This window comes from Aspergillus terreus, genomic scaffold (genome assembly GCF_000149615.1).
Source record: "Aspergillus terreus NIH2624 scaffold_7 genomic scaffold, whole genome shotgun sequence".
In the NCBI taxonomy this organism is placed as follows: Eukaryota; Fungi; Ascomycota; class Eurotiomycetes; order Eurotiales; family Aspergillaceae; genus Aspergillus; species Aspergillus terreus.
The window spans coordinates 1,377,596-1,397,322 of NT_165930.1; the positions used below are offsets into that span (position 1 = coordinate 1,377,596).

Sequence of the window (19,727 nt, forward strand, 5' to 3'; positions counted from 1 at the left end):
CATTGACAGAACCATCAGAAAGTGCAGGTTCTATGCGTCCTCTAAGAGACGCACCGTTGAATATTAATCGTAAAGCCTTGCCATATACCAAGCCACTAAGCACACCTTTGTATGCTTTCAGTCAACGAACGGTGTGCACATGCCACCAAGGTCAGTCTATTCAAAGGCATGTTGTGCCACACTTGACCGTCATCGCAAGACCCTCATAGGTTGAGTTTTGTCTCTGTACTTGACACTGTCGAATGCCACCCGTCTCTGTGCACACCCTACCCGACTCTGTAACAGAGACTTGAATAAATTGGCAGCAGCCATGCCAGCAGAGCTGTGTACAGTGAGGGCGTTGGGATCGCACGGCGCCCTACTGATGTAACTTGAACAGTCGAGGTCTCGAATGGAAGGGGGCTGAAGAACACAAGAAGGAATATCTCGGAGAGGAGGCCAATAGTCCTTACCTAGAGCTTCCTTATGACCCATGCTGTGTTTCATTGCTCACCATGAATGTCCTTATAACTGGCCGTATGCCAGTCGTTGTGGGTGCACTCAGGTCTGGTAGGTGGCCAACGTCTTACATTCAAGTCGGTGTTGCGGTAACCTCTTTGGATATGATGGAATGTCATGAACTTCAATCTGCTGAGGAATGGTGTAGGCACATGTAAGGGAGAGATGGAACAGGGTCGAAGGTATGGACGTTGTCCACCACCTTCTTGATATGGATTGCTCCTTTCTCTACAGTACTTAGGCTGATAGGTGGTCACTCTTCATCAGATAATCACTGATCTAGATCTCATAAGCTTAAGTTCATCAGGCTAATATGGAGGTCTGGCCATGAATCGAACATGGAAGTGCAAAGAATCGCGAAAACCCACTTTCCGTAACCTACCAGTCACGACGTGTCGCATGGACGTGCTAGACGCGACTGCATCGTTCTGAAAGGGTCTTTCAATATCGATCTGATATTCAATTTGAACAATAGACCTTTCAAAAATAGATGAACTTAAACCTTAAATTAGCCCATTGTTGACACCTGGCTTGGCGTCCGCCCCACTGTCGGTTGATCGACCACCTAAAATCAACTCTTATCTCTATTGTACTATTGATCCAGTTTATGTCGGCGAAAAAATTCTACATGATGTATTTATAATCTAGCCTCTCATATATACACACCGTCATAATACAGCATTTATCCCAAATCATTGATCAAAAATGCAACAAGTCCAGATCCATCAGAGATTCATTGTCACGGTCATGCTGTTGCTATGAACCAACAGACAAGGCGGTAGTCCCTGCCACAAAACCTCCAGGTCGCTCAGATAAGACTCGCTTGCAGTTTCACTAAGAGCCGTGCCTTCAAACGGGGAGGGTAGTGTCGTGAACAGAACGGCAGTCTCACTACTATGGTTGGCCATCAGTTCGTTCAGAATAAGGTGCTGCGCCCGACTAGGAAGATCGTTGAAGGACAAAGGTATTGACGCCCGTCGAGGATACCCGCTTGCGGCGCCGGTCCTAGATGCACCCGAGGAAGACCGTCGGGTGTATATTGACTCTCGCTTGTTGGAACTACCACGAGGTGGCGACGAGCTCGCAGCAAACATGATGGATGGTCCGGCTCCCTCCTCTGTATTTACCTGGGTTTCCGGAATCGGCGACGAATCGAATCGATTAGTCGAAGGCGAGCGAGAAAATGGAGGGCGTGCCACAGCGGTTTGGCTTCGAGGCGATGCATCCTCCGCTGTCGCGATAATAGAAGGCACGTTTGTGGCGGCAGCACGTCCTTCAGGATTCTCCTCCGAGAAGTTTTGGGCCGTTTTGTCTCCCGGGCTGGTTGATTGGAGTTGTTCCGGACGATCGTCCCTCGCCTTATTGTTGCTTTCATCCTCTTCATTATCGCTGACGTACGGTTCAAACTCTTCGTCGCTGCTCTCACTTGAACTGGAGGCGCTAGAGTCGTAGTCCACGAATGCATCTAGCAAGCGATGAGTCTGCATCCCTAAGTTAACGCCCCCAAAGCCTTTATAGCTGGAGATAGAGCGTCGTCTCCGAGCGGACTGAATAAATCTCTTCAAGTGGCTTGGAGGTATCTGGGAGTTGTCGTGGCTAGGAGTCGCATGCCAACTGGAGACTCGCTCTAAGGGCGCTCCGCCTTGGTCCAGACCGGCTCTGTTGGGAGACTCACGTAAGCCCCGACGAGCTTTCTGGATGTCGCTCCACCAGTCTTCGTCCTTCAAGGCCTTATTGACCCTGTCTTGAAGATCGTGCGTTTCCGGTGATACATCGCCGTTCACAATGATACGGTAGGCTTTCAGGTCGCCGCATGCGAGCCAAAAGACGAGAACTTCGGCTTCTATTCTCAGCTTCTCGAGGAGTGCCTCGACTCGACCTCGCTCGTCTTCGACATCCGTCTCGTATTCGACAAACACAGCCACTCGCAGTTTATATGTCTTTTTCCACGAAGGCACTGTGTTGAGGATACATCCTAACTGGAGAATCAGGGTGTATGTATCAAAGTTTGTCGTCAGGACGTTCTTTTTGCTCTCGCTATCCGCACCAAGTTGTGCCGACATTTGGATAGGCCAAAGATCAATGTATTTCTTCGTATGTTGCCCAGAAGGACCAGGGAGCTCAAGGTCCTCAAAACCTTTGGCCACGGCGACATTGATGCGCAGCTTGAAGAGAAGATCCTCAAGAATGGTCACATAGCTTTGATGGCTCATAGACGCGTTTTGCCCGTTATGTACCGATAGCTCAGAAACCGAATCGCGAGGGTTGCGGCCGCCGCTTGAGTCCTTTCGGAGCTGATCGGAGGCTAGAGCCTCGACAAGTGACTGACCCTTGCGAAACTGGTCGATGATGACTATATTGGGCCTCATTCCTCCTAGTCCCGAATTCAAAACAATGTTCCGGATACCCCATTCTGCGGTCGGGGCGACAGCAATATTCACAAAGGCTTTGACCTTGGAGCTTTCCACAAACTTCGTCCATGCGTTTTGCTGACGACGGGCCTCGGGTACTGCCGCTGTAAAGTCATTCGTCACCAGAACATGGCCAAGAACGAACAGAGCACCCTTCTTCAGAGAATTGCAAAACGAGACCATCTTGAACTGATCGTCCAGATTTGTCACGAACAGAAGAATCTGAGGCCGCCAGAACTTGACGTGCTCCTGCTTGAGACGAAGTAGATACTTCCGCACTTGGTGATAGATCAGACTCTGGCTAACATCACCCCAGGACTTAGGAGGCGAAGTATAATGAATCAGCAGAAAGAGTACTATGAGAATGCCGACGCACCCCGACGCATAGACCCCGTCCACGAAAAACATGCTAGCGCCACTGACCAGAGCCCCCGCTGCGGCGGTTTTCCAGTTGAAATAGTGGAAAGATGGCCGGAAATTCGGTGCGGAGCCAATTTTCAACAAAAAACAGGCGAGGTTTGTTACCAAGAATGTCATCAAGTAAGTCATGGTGACAAATGAAGCAATGCGATTGATGTCAAATAGCATTGTAGCCTGGGCAACGACGTATGTCACAATTATCGCAAAGATCGGTTCGTCATTCTTTTGGGTGCCTTTCGCAAAGACCCTCAGTCCGGGTAGGATGCTATCTCGGGCAATGGCCTGCAAGAGCTTTGCCGAACCAATCACGCCCATCAATGAAGAGAAGAAACTGGTTGCAAATTCGCCTAAGAGAATAACGACTCCGGACAAATTGGCCTGCTCGTATTAGCGGTGATGCACGCTATCTTAGCTTTGTATCCACCTACGATTTGCACCACGTTGGTGTTGTTGTAGAAGGACTCTCTCGTAATCGACGCCGCCATGGCCAATACAACGATTGTGTAGGTGATGAATGTTAGAGCCAACCCCGACAGAGTGCCTTTTGGGATTGACTTGCTAGGGTTCTTAAGATCGCCGGACATACTCGCTCCGCTGTTCATATGTGAAATTAGCTACCGTCTCAACCGCTTCCGGGTAAATCTCTTACGCAAAGATGCCGCCAGTAGCAGGAAACAGGATGCCAAACAGGTCCTGGAAGTTTTCGCGAGTGGAAAGCTGACTTCCAGCAGCCCCCTTTGTGAGCCTGGGTTTGAGGTTCTCTAGCAGAGTCTGAAGGCGGACGCCAGTAAAGGTCACGCCCAGCTTCGGATTGGCGAACGGTGTCATGAAAATTGCAGAGAGTGGTATGCTGAACGTTGCCACGAGGAGGATGACAAGCAGCCCGCTACTTGCTCGAGAAAAAATAGAGCTTCCCGCTAGGCAGATTCCCGTGCAAAGAATAAGGATAATAGTGGACCAAAGATACTGCCACCAGAAACCTTCTTCCAAAAAATTGGCCCACGAGCCAGACTCCGTACCGAAGTTTTGTGTAAAACAGTCAACGAGACCGACGGCGTTCATGCCGGTGTTCAGGACGTAGCCCAAGTAGAATACGATGCCGATTGAGCCCCCAAATTCCGGACCGAGAGAACGTGAAATCAGGTAGTAAGCACCACCACCCCGGACGGTCCCATTGGTTGCAATGGCGGAAAGAGACATAGTGGTCACCAGGTTGATCAGATAGGAGACAGCAAGTAATCCTGTACGAATGTATTAGTTGACGCTGATGCTCGGAGCGATCTGATGGTATTGACGTACCGAGCATTCCTAACAGGCCTGCCTGTCCGAGGATAAATCCAAAGCGAAGGAACATCAGAATACTCAACACGTTTAGAGTGGTGGGGACAAAAACCCCAGAAAACGTCCCCAGCTTCTCCGATACGTCAGGAAGACGATTCTTATGGCCATCTCTTTCTTTCCGATCCATACTGGAATCTCTCAGGGGGCCGGCAGAGATCGAGATCTCCGGGACAGTTTCCTGCGAAGTTCTGGGTGCTTCATTGCGTCCATCCCTGTCCCGCCAACGAGCGAGGTTTTGGAAAATATTGATGGGTAATGAGTGACGCTGGCGTTGCGACGCGTCGGAAGACGTATTGGTCGGTCCATGACGAGGAACAGGAAGGGAAGTCCTGCCACCGAGAAATTTGTGGCTGTCTTCTGGGGAGGCCGGTGCCGAGTCGCTTGGTGCTAGACGCGCAGAATCTTCTTCAGCAGTCCGCGTGGAGAAGTTTGGTCTTCTCCGAGACATAGACTCTGTGGCACTTTTAGCACGATCGCTCGACATCGGATAGAAAAGCCAATGTCGCCTTGTTCGGAAGGTCTTCAACAGTTGCGGCCACGGGAGATAAGGCTAACGGACGGGACAACGGCATCAACACCGGGGAGATCAGCCACGAGGAGAGGTGCAGCGTGGGAGCTGCCTAGATTAGATCGGCAGATCTCACGGAGACAGATCGGGACACAGATCCGCGAGAGACAGAGTTGATGGAGGGGAGGAGAGGAACAAGAGCGGAGCGAAAGTCGGGACGGTGAATGACCTCATGGGGTGCAAACCGTGCAAACGCCTGCAGCTGACCTTCCTAGGGTTCTCCGCCTTGTCGTTCCCCGGGTCATCTCCTCAGCATCGACTAAACATTCCTCTTTGGCAATCCTCTGGTCTAACTTTTTCTCCTGTGTCCTCGATTGCTTGTCCAGTTCGCCCTCTGTTCAAGCGGCAGACCTCCTTCCGATCGCTCTATTCGACAGCTCGATTCACCCGAGACGTGGGTTCTAGCCCAGGAGGAACCTTGTCTCATAGAGATCGTCTGTGTCCTCGGAGTTATCTAAGTACCGTTGTTTGAGACAAGACCTCTGGTTGTCGCTCAATATGGCTTCTCCTGGAGTCCCTGATAACGGCGAAGGCTCGTCAACCCAGCAGTATCGGTCGACACCTATTTCCACCGGCGGATTACGCTCCGGATCTCCTGCTACGGACGTGTCGACGAGGCAAGCTTCGATTGCTCGCCTAGCATCCCCCATACCTTCTCCCTCGAGCTCTTACCCCTCCAGGCAATTGCCTGTCCCTGTCCAACCGGGCCCTGTCACAGAACAGGATCTCCGGAGGGTCGATGACCCCTCCTCACTTCCGGGCCCTGGCCAGTCTATGATAGCCTCGGCCCTGCAAGAAAGCCTGGGTCGCTCGCCTCCGCGATTCGGGACCCCACCACGACGCACAGCGTCCCCTGCCCTACACAGTCAGCATATCCGATCCAACTATGGTTCCTTCGACAACAAGGCAGGAAGAGAGGGTTCCGAATATTCAGTGGGCCCCTACGAGGATCCGGAAGTTGTCAAAAGACACCTGGTCCAACCCCAGAACGCGATCGAGAGCCGGGATATCCACTCCTCGGGCCACGCGAGTAATACAGAAGACCATTTCTCTAGTCTGCAACTGCAGGGAGGTGATATTACTCGACAGGTATACAGGTGGGCGGAAGAGGCAGATCCTGAGAGTGGACGATACCACAACCGAAGTAAGAGCTTTAGCCTCAGTCGGCCCACCCCTGAAGATGAAACGATGAACATCAATAGCATCCGAGTGCCGGGAGGGTTTCGTCGAGACTATATTCGAAGAGCAGCTGCTCCTGGTGCTCCCGATGGACCCGGGCCTCAAGCACCACCCGCGCAACCACAGCTTCCTACAAGTAGCTTTCTGGAGTTCCTGACGCTCTATGGCCACTTTGCGGGTGAGGAGCTAGAGGAGGACGACGAAGTCTTGGGGCCAGACGAGTACTTTTCGTCTGAAACTTGGGAGGAAGAAGCCAGAGAAGTCGGGGAAGAGTCGGCCCTCCTCCGTCCTGAGACCCCTGGTCGCAGGAAACGGAAGCCGCGCGGAGGCACCGGAAATACAACTCGCACGGGTGCAGCTCTTCTCCTACTCAAGTCCTTTGTTGGCACCGGAGTTCTATTTCTACCTAGAGCTTTTCTGAACGGCGGAATGCTTTTCAGCAGTCTGGTGTTGCTCGGTGTCTCGCTGCTCAGTTACTACTGCTTCATCCTCCTAGTAAACACACGTCTCAAGGTTGAAGGCTCCTTCGGTGACATTGGAGGCGTTCTCTATGGGAAACACATGCGACGCATTATCCTGGGATCCATCGTACTCAGTCAACTGGGCTTTGTATCCGCATACATCGTGTTCACCGCCGAGAACTTGCAAGCATTTGTTCTGGCTGTCAGCAAATGCAAGTCCTTCATTGACATTAAGTTTATGGTGTTGATGCAACTAGTCATCTTCCTGCCGCTATCATTGATCCGCGATATCAGCAAACTCGGGTTCACTGCCCTAATTGCTGATCTGTTCATCATGCTCGGGCTGATCTACCTCTATTACTATGACTTCCTCACGATTGCTTCGCAAGGGGGCATTGCCGACATTAAGCCCTTCAACCCGTCCACTTGGACTCTCTTCATCGGCACCGCCATCTTCACCTATGAAGGGATTGGCCTGATCATTCCGATCCAAGAATCTATGAAGCGGCCGCAACAGTTCGCCGGCGTCCTGGCCGGGGTGATGGTCATCATTACCGTGATCTTCCTCTCTGCCGGAGCGCTGAGCTACGCTGCCTACGGATCTGCGACGAAGACTGTGGTTATTCTGAACCTTCCTCAGGACGACAAGTTTGTGAATGTTGTTCAGTTCTTGTATTCCCTTGCCATCCTCTTGAGTACACCTTTGCAGCTCTTCCCGGCCATTCGCATCATGGAAAACGAGCTCTTCACTCGCAGTGGCAAGTATAACCCGATGATCAAATGGAAAAAGAATTGCTTCCGTTTTTTCCTGGTCATGATCTGCGCATTCATCGCATGGGGTGGGGCCGAAGATCTGGACAAGTTTGTCTCGCTCGTTGGCAGCTTCGCCTGTGTGCCGCTGATCTACGTCTATCCGGTAAGATTGCACAGTCTATTCTCGCCGTCCCATACTAATTACTCTAATTCTAGCCCCTTCTGCATCTTCGCAGCTGTGCTCAATCAAGACGACAGCAGATTGCCGACATAGGACTGTCCTGCTTCGGTGTTATTTGCTGTTTGTACACGACAGCGCTGACTTTGGCAAACTGGGTCCAAGGTGGCGATGTCAAAGCACCCGGCTACTGTGATTCTCAGTAGCCTATATACCCTTCATTTTGATGGTGGGATGTCGAACATTAGAGGTTTGTGCTAGCCGTAAGACCCGCGTTGTGCGGTTGGTTAGTACGGGAGCATGGTTTATATGTTATTTGCGAGCAAGTTCATGTGACACGAGCATTGTTTTGGTATACATTTGTATAGACTACTGCGATGAAACTGTGATATATTATTGGTTTGTGCTAAGCTCGCTGTACAAGCAAACACCTCAACACAGATTGTATCTGAATATATTCAACGACGTTGAACCGATTGCCAATGTACGCTTTCAGTGCAACCTATACTCGTTCAGAGGACATCTGCTCGATCGTTCAATTGACAACTTGAGCTTTTCGTCATTTTGTCTATGTAAGTTGGCGTAGCTGTCTACCATTGAAACAAAGTACAAGGTATATAGGTAGATAGACACAAGAACCGAATTGCCAGCATCCCTCCCCAACATTCCACGAACAACAAATTCGCCCGTCACACAGTAACGAGACCAACACAGTTTAGGCACCAGCCTCAGTGGCCTCCTTGCCTTGCTGCGCGGCCTGGGCGAGCTTGGCTTCACGGCCTCCCCAGCTGTACGTAAGACGATCTGGTCAGCACTCATTTCACCACGAAGAACAGGCCAGGCTATGCCAGGACGGGGTGTGACGCAACGGAACATACTTCCAGTAGTTGAGGTAGCGGTATCCTTGGGCAAGCTGGGCGGAGAAGTTGACGGCGTGGCAGGCGAAGAGGAGGTAGTTCTTGGGAGAGACAGCGAGGGCGTAGCGCATGAAGGTGGCAGAGTAGATGGTCAGGGTGGCGGTCATGTTGCCGGAGATGCTGTTTCGTGTGAGCTGCGACTTGAGATGGGCTGGGATAGGTGGGCGAGACGAGGCGAGACGATGCACACAACCGGGCTCGCGGACGTGTCTCCGTCCGGCGGTCATACGCTTCTCGTCGCTGTCACGCATCCGTCACGTACATTTCAGGGTCCTTTTGCGTGTCCATCACAGCCGCCAAGGGGATACCGAAGTTGGAGGCCGGCCCCCAGAAGTCTAGAGATGCGGGAGACGCCCGCGATCAGCCATTTGTTCGTCTCAGGGTACCACCGGGGTCATTTTCGGGTGGTGTCGCCCGCTTCTTGCTGGCCAGAGACCGCAATGCATCGGCGTCATGGATGACTGGGATAGCTTCGGCGGGCGGCCGATTTCGGGAACAGGTACAAGCGTTGGGGATTGCACGTACGGGTGGAACAGATGTAGTCCAGAACCTTGTTGGACCGGATTTTGGCATTGATGGCTTTGATTGCGGCGGCCATTTTGATGGTAATGATATACTCGGGGCCCAGGAGACACGAGAGTAAAGGGAAGAGAGGAGATGGGGGCAGAGAGAGACTTGGTGGTTTCCCCGACTGCGGAATCGCCGCGCCGGGCGGAGTATGCCGGAGGTCACGTGCCATGTTGATAGTACGGAGCAGTTTAGGTACCTAGAAGGTGATAACAGTACGACACCTCGAGACAGATATATTATGGCTTCACTAGGCTCTAGAGGAATCGCTCCAGACAATAACAGAGCAAGATAATAAAACATCTATCTAACATTGTTGACGTGGTCTTTTCTTAGGAGTTTTCCGCTTTGCATTCCCTGCAATCCGCACACGCCGCAACGCCTTTTGCCTGGATAAAATGTTCGGTGTGCTGTACCAGATTCATTGCACAGGCGTCATGAATAGGAGGGGATCCCTTTCTTTCCTTGCATCTTTCGCGTTCCGGGCCAACTCTAGCGAGTCGTTGGAACCTCATAGGCCATTACTCCGGTTGGTATCATCGCAGTCAAATCACCGTCCTCCAAAGCCGGGCGGAGGGAAGCCACGTCCCTGACCGGGGGGTTGGAATCCGGGAGGAGGCTGGAAAGATCCCGCTGTGAAGGCAGGTTAGACGGCGGCCTCGCGAGGCAGAGAAGGGTAAGAAACTTACGAGGACCGCCCTGAGGCGCGAAACCGGGGGGAGGAGCAAATCCAGCTAATACAACGTTAGTATTGATCCCAGCCATATTAGGCAACATCCCCGGAGAGTGAAACTTACGAGGTCCACCTGGAGGTCCTCCACGAGCCGCAAAGCCCGGAGGAGCACCGGGGAAACCACCCGGGGGGAAGCCAGGGAAACCGCCCGGCGGAGGAGGAGGTCCTCCCACACCGGCGGCGGGACCTCCAAGGCCGACTGGAAGACCACGTCCAGCGGGTTTACTGATTCCAGGGCCAGCGGCGAGAGTAGCGGCGGCGGCAGCGGCGCCGGGGACACCGGTGCCCAGTCGGGCGGAGGGGTCGGCGGGAGGAGGACCATCAACGGAGCAGGAGACAACATGGGTACCGCGGACGATGGCGAGACCGAGGGTTCGTTTCTCTTCAGATTCGACGAGAGGAGCGTTCGCGGCGCCGGCGGCGGGCTTCGATTTGCGCTTGACGCGACGGAATTCTTCAGTGTCGGCGAGGACGAGGTTCATATGCTGGGAGAGGGTTAGATGGGGCATTCGGAAGAGCATTGAGGCGGAATACCTTATCAAAGGCAAGCATCTGTCCCGTCATCTGTCGACCGTCGTTGAGAGTGACTCTCATCCGGTAGTTGATCTGCGGCGCGTTAGGAGAGAACATAGGCGAGAAGACATCAGGGCGATCGACATACGAGGTTTTGCTATGATGAAAGAGTCAGTTAGCGCTGGACATTTATCAAGACACGCGGAGTGAAGCTCAACAGAGATTCATCTGGAGGGGACGCAAAAGCCCACACGTACCATCTTGCCCTGCTTGTTGGCCGCCATTATGGGCTAGTAAGTGCGCGCGACGGCGACTTGGAGAGATAGGACCAAAAAATTGACAGCGTGAGACCGGTAGAAGCTTGGGGGGAACTCCTACGCGCAACACAGCACCTGCTGAACAGCTTTTGATCGGAAGGGAACCTCGAAGTGGAACTCTTGGGGCGGCTGCTGACTGAGCCGAGATAGACGCGGCTTAGCGCCAGGCGACGGATGCCAAGACGCTAAGGGCTTTCTCGCTTCCCACCGCCCACACCCGCCCACACATCCCGATTTCTTTTTCCCTTTCTCGCTTTGCCCATTTCTGCCAGTCGACCAGTCTTCATATCGCCAACGCAGTCGCCATGGTAGGTGTTTTCTTCGTCTCCCTATCGACACACAACCTCCTCTCGAGTTCATATCATTAATTAATTCGCCATGCAGTCGGACGGAAAGGACAAGAGCGCGAACCCCATGCGCGAGCTGCGCATCCAGAAGCTCGTGCTCAACATCAGTGTCGGCGAGTCTGGTGACAGACTTACCCGTGCTGCTAAGGTGCTCGAGCAGCTGAGCGGTCAGACTCCTGTCTACAGTAAGGACGCCTTTTCCCGTCTCCCCGATACGGTTGATCCGATAAGAGGAGGATTCTACAAATCGACGACAAGAATATGAAAATCTGCGAAGCGTGGAAGAGGAAGAGGGACAACCAACGGATCACGACCAAACGGCTCGAAATCGACAACATGACTGATCAGAGATTTTTCGTGATTTCTAGGCAAGGCCCGCTACACTGTCCGTACCTTCGGTATCCGTCGTAACGAAAAGATCGCCGTCCACGTTACCGTCCGTGGCCCCAAGGCCGAGGAGATCCTCGAGCGTGGCCTCAAGGTCAAGGAGTACGAACTCAAGAAGGGCAACTTCTCCGAGACCGGCAACTTCGGCTTCGGTATCTCCGAGCACATCGATCTGGGTATCAAGTACGACCCCGGTATTGGTATCTACGGCATGGACTTCTACTGCTGCATGTGAGTGACCTGGATGCGAGATAAGCGCTGAAGTCGATGGGGGCATGAAGCTGACCGGAATAGGACTCGTCCTGGTGAGCGTGTCGCCAAGCGTCGTCGCTGCAAGGCCCGCATTGGTTCCAACCACCGTATCAACCAGGCTGAGACCATCAAGTGGTTCAAGAACCGCTTCGACGGCATTGTCCGGTAAATCACCCGATGAAATCCGCGGGGATGGTCTTTTGGGGGGAAAAGCCTGTGTTTATGATGAACCAATAACAAAAAAAGCTCGAAGGGCTGCTTTTTTTATTATCTACCACGACATGAGGATAGGCGTGTTAGAGATCTGGCAATTAACAAACCTTTTTTCAAATGCATCCGACTTTTCACAATGAAGGCTTCACGAAGGGTGATGTATCCGCATAACCATTGATGAAAAGTGCTATGATGCTGCCTGGTCGCATCCGAAAGGGGTGACTGATGGCATGACGCGGCCTGGACTCGTGGAGTCTGTTTCTTTTCCTCTGGTATCTCGATTGATCGTTGACTGTGTCGCGGTCGGTCTGTAGGTTCTGTCCGGTAGGTATGTAGCCGTAGACTGGTCTGTTGGCCAACGATGCGATTACGATTGTGCATGAGCCTGTCGACTTAAGGCTAAGACGATACAAGATCTACTCGTCTACTGTCGGGATATCCAGACTTATTGATATCTGATATTTACGCACCAGCACGTCCATACAAGTTATGTGACAATTTCCCATGCCTCACCATCACCATCCATTCATATGCACATTTCCATCAAACAGATTCCAGAATGCAACGCATGGTCATATCACATCGATTTACCTGGAAGAAACAAATCTACTGGCCGCGAGTGTACCCATCCCACCACTTGGCGAAGAAACCACCCTTCTGGGCCTGCTCGGTGTAGCTGGCCCTCCGGGCAGCGGCACTGGCGTCCTCAGAGTTGCGCTTCTGGCTGGTCAGACTCTCGAACAGCGTCGAGGGCCCGTGGCCGCTGGAGCGTCTTCTGCCGGGAGGACTGGCGCCAGTGTTGGCGCTGCTGCTCGTGGAGCCGGCGGACATGTCAGACGCCGCGGAGCCCTACATATGCGCGCGCGCGCGGTCAGTCAGAGTCTCATGCACAGGGAATGGATGGACACATGAGAACGCCGAAGCGATGGCAGAAGGCCAGACATACACGTCTGTCGTTCATGTCAAGGCCGACGGATGACGAGGTAGTGGCAGTGGCAGTGGCAGGGATGGCCGAGGCGGACGGCCGACGATATGCCGTGGGCGGACCACCCCGGACCCAGACGTTGGTGTGTTCGTAACGGTCACCTACACTACCGTGCCAATGACGGGGCTGGGATGAATCGGACATGGTTTGATGGACTGGAGGATGTTAGATGAGGATAGGAAGAGTGACTTGAGGGGAGAGGGTGAGGATGGAGATGAGGAGAGCAGAAGAGGGGAAGAGGCGAGACAGGTTACATTGCCGCCATCATTGGAGGATCGGAGTGCAGACGTCATGCTCTGGCAGGGGTCACTGACCTGTTCGTTTAGGTGGTTCTGGTGGTAATGTTGATTGTATCGATACTGATGCAGATGATGGATATCTCTGTCGTTCATATACTCCGTAGAGAAGATGTCGTTCTTTATACGACGTCGACGGTCACACGATCCGTACCATCCGGGGACACAAAGACATCCAGACCAGGCGAATGCGACTCATCATCATCCGAGTCTAATTCGACTGGAATCCAATCATGGCGGGGGATGAACCATGGTTGGTAAGCGGAGATCCGGAGATAGTATAGTAGAGTACAGTAGTATAATAGGAGATATAATGGTGGTGATGGACAATTAGGGCTGGAGGGTCAGCTGACTTCCATCTGCAGTACCTTTTATACTTCATAGCGGAGTATACTATCCTCTTCCTCTTATACATTCATCCTTCCAATTCCGTTTGACCCCCTCCTATATGCTTCTACCCCGATAGCGTGGAGTCCCTCGGCTCTACATCTGGCCTCCGATGAGCGGAACCAGTTCCCCGCACAGGCAAAGGATCCCTTCTCCAGATATCCTCCTCTATCAACCCTCGCTCCTTTGCCGACTACTCGGCTATGCTCTTATCATGCCTGCTATAAGAGCCTCGCAGTCGTCCCCTCAATCCTTCGCTGGCATCAACTCACCCTGAACTCCACCCCTCAACCACCATGGAGCACTCCCAACAACCCTACCGCAAGTCCCTCGCCCACCGGGGCTACATCGAGGGCGTGACTCTCCATGACAAAACCACCAACAAGCCTCTCTGTCACTACTTCGGCGGCCTCCGCTACGGTCTCCCACCGTCGCAGCGCTGGCACCGCGCCCAGAAGCTGCCAGACTCGTATACCTACGGCTCGCAGACCCAGCCCGGCCGCTGTCCCGGCACGACCAACGTCTGCCCGCAGCCCAGCTTCCTCAACCTCTCCTTCGGCGACAACTGGGACGAGGACTGCTTCCAGTGCAACGTCTGGGTGCCCACGGGCACCCCGCCCCCCGGCGGCTGGCCCGTCCTCTTCTTCATCCACGGCGGCTTCCTCCAGTTCGGCAGCCCCAACACCTTCTCCGCGGCCGAGCTGCTGGGCGACGCCCGCGCCGCCTTCGACGCCATCGTCGTCATGCCCGCCTACCGCGTCGGCATCTTCGGCTTCCTAGCCTCGTCCGAGCTCGCCGCCGACGCCGCCCCCGGCGCCGTCCCCGGCAACCAGGGCTTCTGGGACCAGCGCCTCGCCCTCGAATGGACCCGCGACCACGCCGCCCTGCTCGGCGGCAACCCGGCCCAGATCACCATCGCCGGCTACTCCGCCGGCGCCTACTCCGTCTTCTACCAGCTCGCCTATGACCTCGGCCTCCCGGACCACCGCGCCCTCGTGAAACAGGCCTGCATCTTCTCCAACTCCCCGGCCACCCAGCCGCGCTCCGCCGCCGCCGCCCAGGCCCAGTTCGACGAGGTCCTCGACGCCCTGCACATCCCGCGCTCCCTTCCGCCGCCAGACAAGCTCGCCCGCCTCCGCGCCCTCCCCGCCAAGACCCTCCTGGCCGCCGCCACCGCCGTGCCTACCCACCAGTTCCGCCCCTGGTCCGACGACGACTTCGTCTCCGCGCGCCTCTTCGCCGCCTTCGACGACGGCTCCTTCGCCCGCCGCCTCGCCGCCCGTCGCGTCCGCATCCTCACCGGCGAGTGCCGCGACGAGCGCCACCTCTACGCCTCCTGGTTCCCGCCCACGGCTAACTCCCCCGCCGCCCTGCGTGCCCGCCTCCTCGCCGACTACCACCGCCCGGCCGTCGACGCCCTCATGCGCCTGTACTACGGGCCCTCCGGCGACGCCCTTCCCGCCGGCTGCGCGGACTGGGACGTCGACGCCTTCGGCCGCGTCTACGCCGACATGCAGGTGCATAACATGCAGCGCGGCCTGATCGACAGCCTCGTCCGCGGCGGCGCCGGGCATCTCGTCTACCGCTACCGCATTGAGTTCCGTCTGCGCTGCGCGGACCACTCCATCCCCCCCGAGTGGGGCGTCACCCACGCCACGGATCAGTATATGTGGTTCTGGGGGAATGGGGATGTGCTGGAGGACGCCGAGAAGCCTGTTATTCATCGCGCGTTCATCGGCCCCTGGAAGCGGTTTGTGCATGGCGAGCCGGATGTGCAGTGGGGCACCCGCAATCATCTTGAGGTGCGCCGCTTGCGGTCCGACGGTGAAGTCGATATCTGGCAGGATGAGCTCTGGGATGAGGCCATGCGTGTGTGGCGGGGCTTGCGGGAGGTCGGGGAGCCGGACGCTACCGCCGCGAAGCTGTAGTTGTACCTGTACATATCATCTCAGATCTATCCACTTGTACATAGAGTCAAAGCCATGAGAAATCAAACATTCAAACATTCATTCAATAACTAAACCGAACCCAATCATAAGTCATAGAACATGCTCTTATCTAGACATGCGGCCCCGCCTGTACTTTTCCTCCACCAACCTTACGCCTTGGTGATCTTGCAGACCAGATCCTGGCCGTCCACGGAATCGCCCTCCTTGACCAGCAACCCGGACACCTTGCCGCTGTGCGGAGCCGAGATCACCATTTCCTACCACGCGTTAGTATATAATCTTCCACCACAAAGGGAAAGAAAGGAACGTACCATCTTCATGGCGCTCAGAACAGCCAGAGGATCTCCCTTCTTCACCTCCAGACCGTCGTGCACGCGGATCTCCACCACCACACCGCTCATTGGCGCGCCGACCTGGCTGCTGTCGCCCACATCCGCCTTGGGGCGCGCCGTGTTGTCGATCGAGGCCTTCTTGTCGTCGATGCTGACCTGGCGCACCTCACCGTTCACCTCGTAGAACACCTCGCGCTGGCCGGTCTGCTCGGACAGGGGTCCGATGGCCAGCAGCTTGAGGATCAGCATCTTACCCTTCTCCAGCTCTACGTGGAACTCCTCGCCGATCTCGGGCTTGGCCAGGAAGTAGCGCGTCGGCAGCACCGAGAGGTCGCCGTACTTCTGCACAAACTTCTTGTAGTCCTCAAACACCTTGGGGTACATGGCGTAGCTGGCCACGTCGTACTCGGTGGCGCTGCCGAACTGCTCGCGGATCTGGTTCTTGATCGCGGCCAGATCCAGCGGCTCCAGATAGAGACCGGGCCGCTTGTCGAGCTTGCGGCGGTTGCGCAGCGCGCGGGACCGCAGCGGCTCGGGGAACCCGCCAAAGGGCTGACCCATCAGGCCCTCGAGGAACTCCAGGACGGAGCCGGGGAAGTCCAGCTCGGCGGCGCGGTCGATCACATCCTGCGCGCTCAGCTTGTTGGAGACGATGAACTGGGCCAGATCGCCGACCACCTTGGAGGTGGGCGTGACCTTGACGATGTCACCCAGCAGGTCGTTGGCCACCTCATAGGCCTTCTTGGTCTCAGCCCACTGCTGGCCCAGACCCAGCTGGCTAGCCTGGAAGATCAGGTTGGTCAGCTGGCCACCGGGGATCTCGTGCTCGTAGACCTCCGGGTCGGGGCCGGTGAGGTTGGCCTCGAAGGGTGAGTACAGCAGACGCAGCTGGGCCCAGTAGCTGTCGAGGGCGCGCACGTGGGCCGAGTTGAGGCCGGGGTCGTGCTCGGTGCCCTCGAGAGAGGCGAGGATGGCACCGATGCTGGGCTGCGAGGTCATGCCGGACATGCTGTCGGTGGCGGCATCCACTGCGTCGGCGCCGGCCTGGGCACAGGCGATCATGGACGCCACACCAGTACCGGCAGAGTCGTGGGTGTGGACGTGGATGGGGAGGTCGGGGTAGCGCTCGCGGATGGAGCCGACCAGCAGACGCGCAGCCTGGGGCTTCAGCACACCGGCCATATCCTTGATGCCGAGAACGTGGGGCTTCAGGGCGACGATCTTGTCGACCAGCGCCAGGTAGTACTCCAGATTGTACTTCTTCTTGGGGTTCAGCATGTCACCGCTGTAGCAAACGGTAGCTTCAACCACACCCTCGGCGGCGTGGACGGCCTTGATGCCGACCTCGAGCTGGTCGACGTCGTTGAGGGCGTCGAAGACACGGAAGATGTCGACACCGCACTTCTTGGCGTTCTTACAGAAGTGGTAGATGGCGTTGTCGGGGAGGGAGGAGTAGGCCACGCCGTTGGCGCCACGGAGGAGCATCTGGAAGGGGATGTTGGGCACGGCCTTGCGCATCTTGCGCAGACGGTCCCAGGGGTCCTCGTAGAGGAAGCGCATGGCGACGTCGAAGGTGGCACCACCCCAGCACTCCAAACTGTAGGCGTTGGACAGGGCGTGGCTGGTCTCGTGGGCGATGTTCAACAGGTCAATGGTGCGCACACGGGTGGCCAGCAGCGACTGATGGGCGTCACGCCAGGTGGTGTCCATGATCAAGCAGCCCTTGTTGGCGCGGACGGCCTTGGCGAAGGCGACGGGGCCCTCCTGGTCGATGATCTGCTTCCAACCCTTGGTGCAGGGATGCGAGACGTCCAGCGGCTTGCCCTGGGCATCCAGCAGCTTGGGCTTGATGATCTCGCCCTTGAACTTGGGCTCACCCATCTGACCCTTGATGCTGCTGCCATTGACGGCGACATCACCGAGGTAGGCGAGCAGCTTCTGGGCGCAGGTTCTGCGAGCCCACCAGCGCGAACAGTTCGGTGGTGTCGTCGATGAAGGTGGTCCAGCAGTTGCCATCGACAAAGGTGGGGTGGCTCAGCAGGGAGGTCAGGAAGGGGATGTTGGTCTTCACGCCGCGGATACGGAACTCGACCAGGGCACGAACGACCTTGCGACGGGCGATCTCATAGGTGGACCCGCGGCAGGTGCACTTGACCAACATGGAGTCATAGTGGGGGGTGATGATGGCGCCGGCGAAGCCGTTTCCACCGTCGAGACGGACACCGTTACCACCGGCGGACCGGTAGACCTCGATCTTGCCAGTGTCGGGGGAGAAGCCCTTGGAGGGATCCTCGGTGGTGATACGGCACTGAATGGCGAAGCCGCGGGTAGAGATGCGGTCCTGAGTCAGACCGAGCTGCTCCAGCGTGGCGCCAGCGGCGATCTGGATCTGGGCGGCGACAATATCGATGCCGGTGATTTCTTCGGTAATGGTGTGCTCGACCTGGATACGGGGGTTGATCTCGATGAAGTAGTGGCGGTTCTGCTGGTCCACCAGGAACTCGGCGGTACCGGCGTTGCGGTAGTTGACCGACTTGGCCAGCTTCACGGCGTCGGACAGGATGCGGTCGCGCACATCGGTGGGCAGGTCCTTGGCGGGGGCGACCTCGACGACCTTCTGGTGACGACGCTGGACGGAGCAGTCACGCTCGAAGAGGTGGACGACGTGCCGTGGTGTCACCGAGCAGCTGGACCTCGATGTGCTTGGGCTTGTCGAGGAAGCGCTCGACGAAGACGGTGCCGTTGCCAAAGGCGGAGCGGGCCTCGGAGGTGGCACGCTCGAAGGAGTCGCGCAGGTCGGCCTGGTTGCGCACGACACGCATGCCGCGACCACCACCACCGAAGGCGGCCTTGATGATGATGGGGAAGCCATAGGTGTCGGTGAAGGCCTTGACCTCCTCGTAGCGCTCGACGGGGCCCTCGGTGCCGGGCACGACGGGGACGTTGCAGCGGATGGCCAGCTGGCGGGCGGAGACCTTGTCACCGAGGCTGTCAATGGTGTCGGGGGTGGGACCGACGAAGACCATGCCGGCCTTCTCGACCTTGCGGGCAAAGTCGGCGTTTTCGGATAAGAACCCGTAGCCGGGGTGGATCAAGTGGACGCCATGCTCGAGGGCGATCTTGACGATCTCATCGGCGGCCAGATAGGCGCCGACGGGGGTGTACTGGCCGCGGTGGCCGATCATGTAGGCCTCGTCGGCCTTCTGACGGTGCATGGAGAGACGGTCCTCATGGGAGAAGATGGCGACCGTCTGGAGGGAGAGTTCGTGAGCGGTACGGAAGATCCGAATGGGGATTTCGCCGCGGTTGGCGACGAGGATCTTCTGGAACTGCATGATGGCGGAGTTGGCCCGTAGGCGATGGTGGACGGTGTCGCGGAGGTGATCATGATGGTCGTCGATGAACTCGGAGTCATCGACTGCCTCCTCTGGCTGACGATAGGGGGCCGCCATGGTGATGTGTCGGAGAGGAGTGGTGGGGAGAGGGGGGAGGGGGGAGGACGTAATTGGGGAGTGAGAGGTTTAGAGATGGGGAGAGATGGTGGTCAATTGAATAAATAAGGAGGGAGGGAGGGAGGGAGCGAGAAGATGAGTCACTGGAAGAGAGGACGAGAGAGGGAGGTAGTGGAACCCTCAGATATACTACAGTAGGTAGAGAGGAGAGGGTAGAGATGGAGCTTCCCGGCGGAGGAGGGGAACGCCAGAAAAAGGCCCGGTGTCGGAC

The 19,727-nt window shown here is 56.1% G+C and overlaps 8 protein-coding genes across 8 annotated transcripts; 3 read left to right on the forward strand and 5 right to left on the reverse strand.

Annotated features, from left to right (window-relative positions):
• Positions 1-1,223: 1,223 nt before the first annotated feature.
• Positions 1,224-4,797, reverse strand: ATEG_05426 (putative cation chloride cotransporter; the record flags this gene model as incomplete). The annotated part of the gene is made up of 4 exons (XM_001214604.1): positions 1,224-3,707; positions 3,758-3,923; positions 3,979-4,570; positions 4,629-4,797. The coding sequence occupies 4 exons, from the start codon at positions 4,795-4,797 to the stop codon at positions 1,224-1,226; spliced, it is 3,411 nt and encodes a 1,136-aa protein (XP_001214604.1).
• Positions 4,798-5,736: 939 nt separating this feature from the next.
• ATEG_05427 (putative amino acid transporter) lies at positions 5,737-8,015 on the forward strand (the record flags this gene model as incomplete). Its single annotated transcript, XM_001214605.1, has 2 exons — positions 5,737-7,794; positions 7,848-8,015. The coding sequence occupies 2 exons, from the start codon at positions 5,737-5,739 to the stop codon at positions 8,013-8,015; spliced, it is 2,226 nt and encodes a 741-aa protein (XP_001214605.1).
• A 509-nt stretch (positions 8,016-8,524) lies between these two features.
• On the reverse strand, positions 8,525-8,833 carry ATEG_05428 (pyruvate transporter MPC1; the record flags this gene model as incomplete). The annotated part of the gene is made up of 2 exons (XM_001214606.1): positions 8,525-8,597; positions 8,688-8,833. The coding sequence occupies 2 exons, from the start codon at positions 8,831-8,833 to the stop codon at positions 8,525-8,527; spliced, it is 219 nt and encodes a 72-aa protein (XP_001214606.1).
• A 1,010-nt stretch (positions 8,834-9,843) lies between these two features.
• ATEG_05429 (small nuclear ribonucleoprotein-associated protein) lies at positions 9,844-10,823 on the reverse strand (the record flags this gene model as incomplete). The annotated part of the gene is made up of 5 exons (XM_001214607.1): positions 9,844-9,926; positions 9,983-10,027; positions 10,091-10,511; positions 10,561-10,632; positions 10,797-10,823. 5 exons carry the CDS (start codon positions 10,821-10,823, stop codon positions 9,844-9,846), a joined length of 648 nt encoding a protein of 215 aa, XP_001214607.1.
• A 411-nt stretch (positions 10,824-11,234) lies between these two features.
• ATEG_05430 (60S ribosomal protein uL5) lies at positions 11,235-12,011 on the forward strand (the record flags this gene model as incomplete). The annotated part of the gene is made up of 3 exons (XM_001214608.1): positions 11,235-11,388; positions 11,572-11,821; positions 11,885-12,011. The coding sequence occupies 3 exons, from the start codon at positions 11,235-11,237 to the stop codon at positions 12,009-12,011; spliced, it is 531 nt and encodes a 176-aa protein (XP_001214608.1).
• Positions 12,012-12,661: 650 nt separating this feature from the next.
• Positions 12,662-13,184, reverse strand: ATEG_05431 (uncharacterized protein; the record flags this gene model as incomplete). Its single annotated transcript, XM_001214609.1, has 2 exons — positions 12,662-12,904; positions 13,002-13,184. 2 exons carry the CDS (start codon positions 13,182-13,184, stop codon positions 12,662-12,664), a joined length of 426 nt encoding a protein of 141 aa, XP_001214609.1.
• An 835-nt stretch (positions 13,185-14,019) lies between these two features.
• On the forward strand, positions 14,020-15,320 carry ATEG_05432 (putative carboxylesterase; the record flags this gene model as incomplete). Its single annotated transcript, XM_001214610.1, has 2 exons — positions 14,020-15,240; positions 15,273-15,320. 2 exons carry the CDS (start codon positions 14,020-14,022, stop codon positions 15,318-15,320), a joined length of 1,269 nt encoding a protein of 422 aa, XP_001214610.1.
• A 501-nt stretch (positions 15,321-15,821) lies between these two features.
• ATEG_05433 (pyruvate carboxylase) lies at positions 15,822-19,456 on the reverse strand (the record flags this gene model as incomplete). The annotated part of the gene is made up of 4 exons (XM_001214611.1): positions 15,822-15,929; positions 15,984-17,901; positions 17,978-18,633; positions 18,698-19,456. The coding sequence occupies 4 exons, from the start codon at positions 19,454-19,456 to the stop codon at positions 15,822-15,824; spliced, it is 3,441 nt and encodes a 1,146-aa protein (XP_001214611.1).
• Between the last annotated feature and the right edge of the window lie 271 nt (positions 19,457-19,727).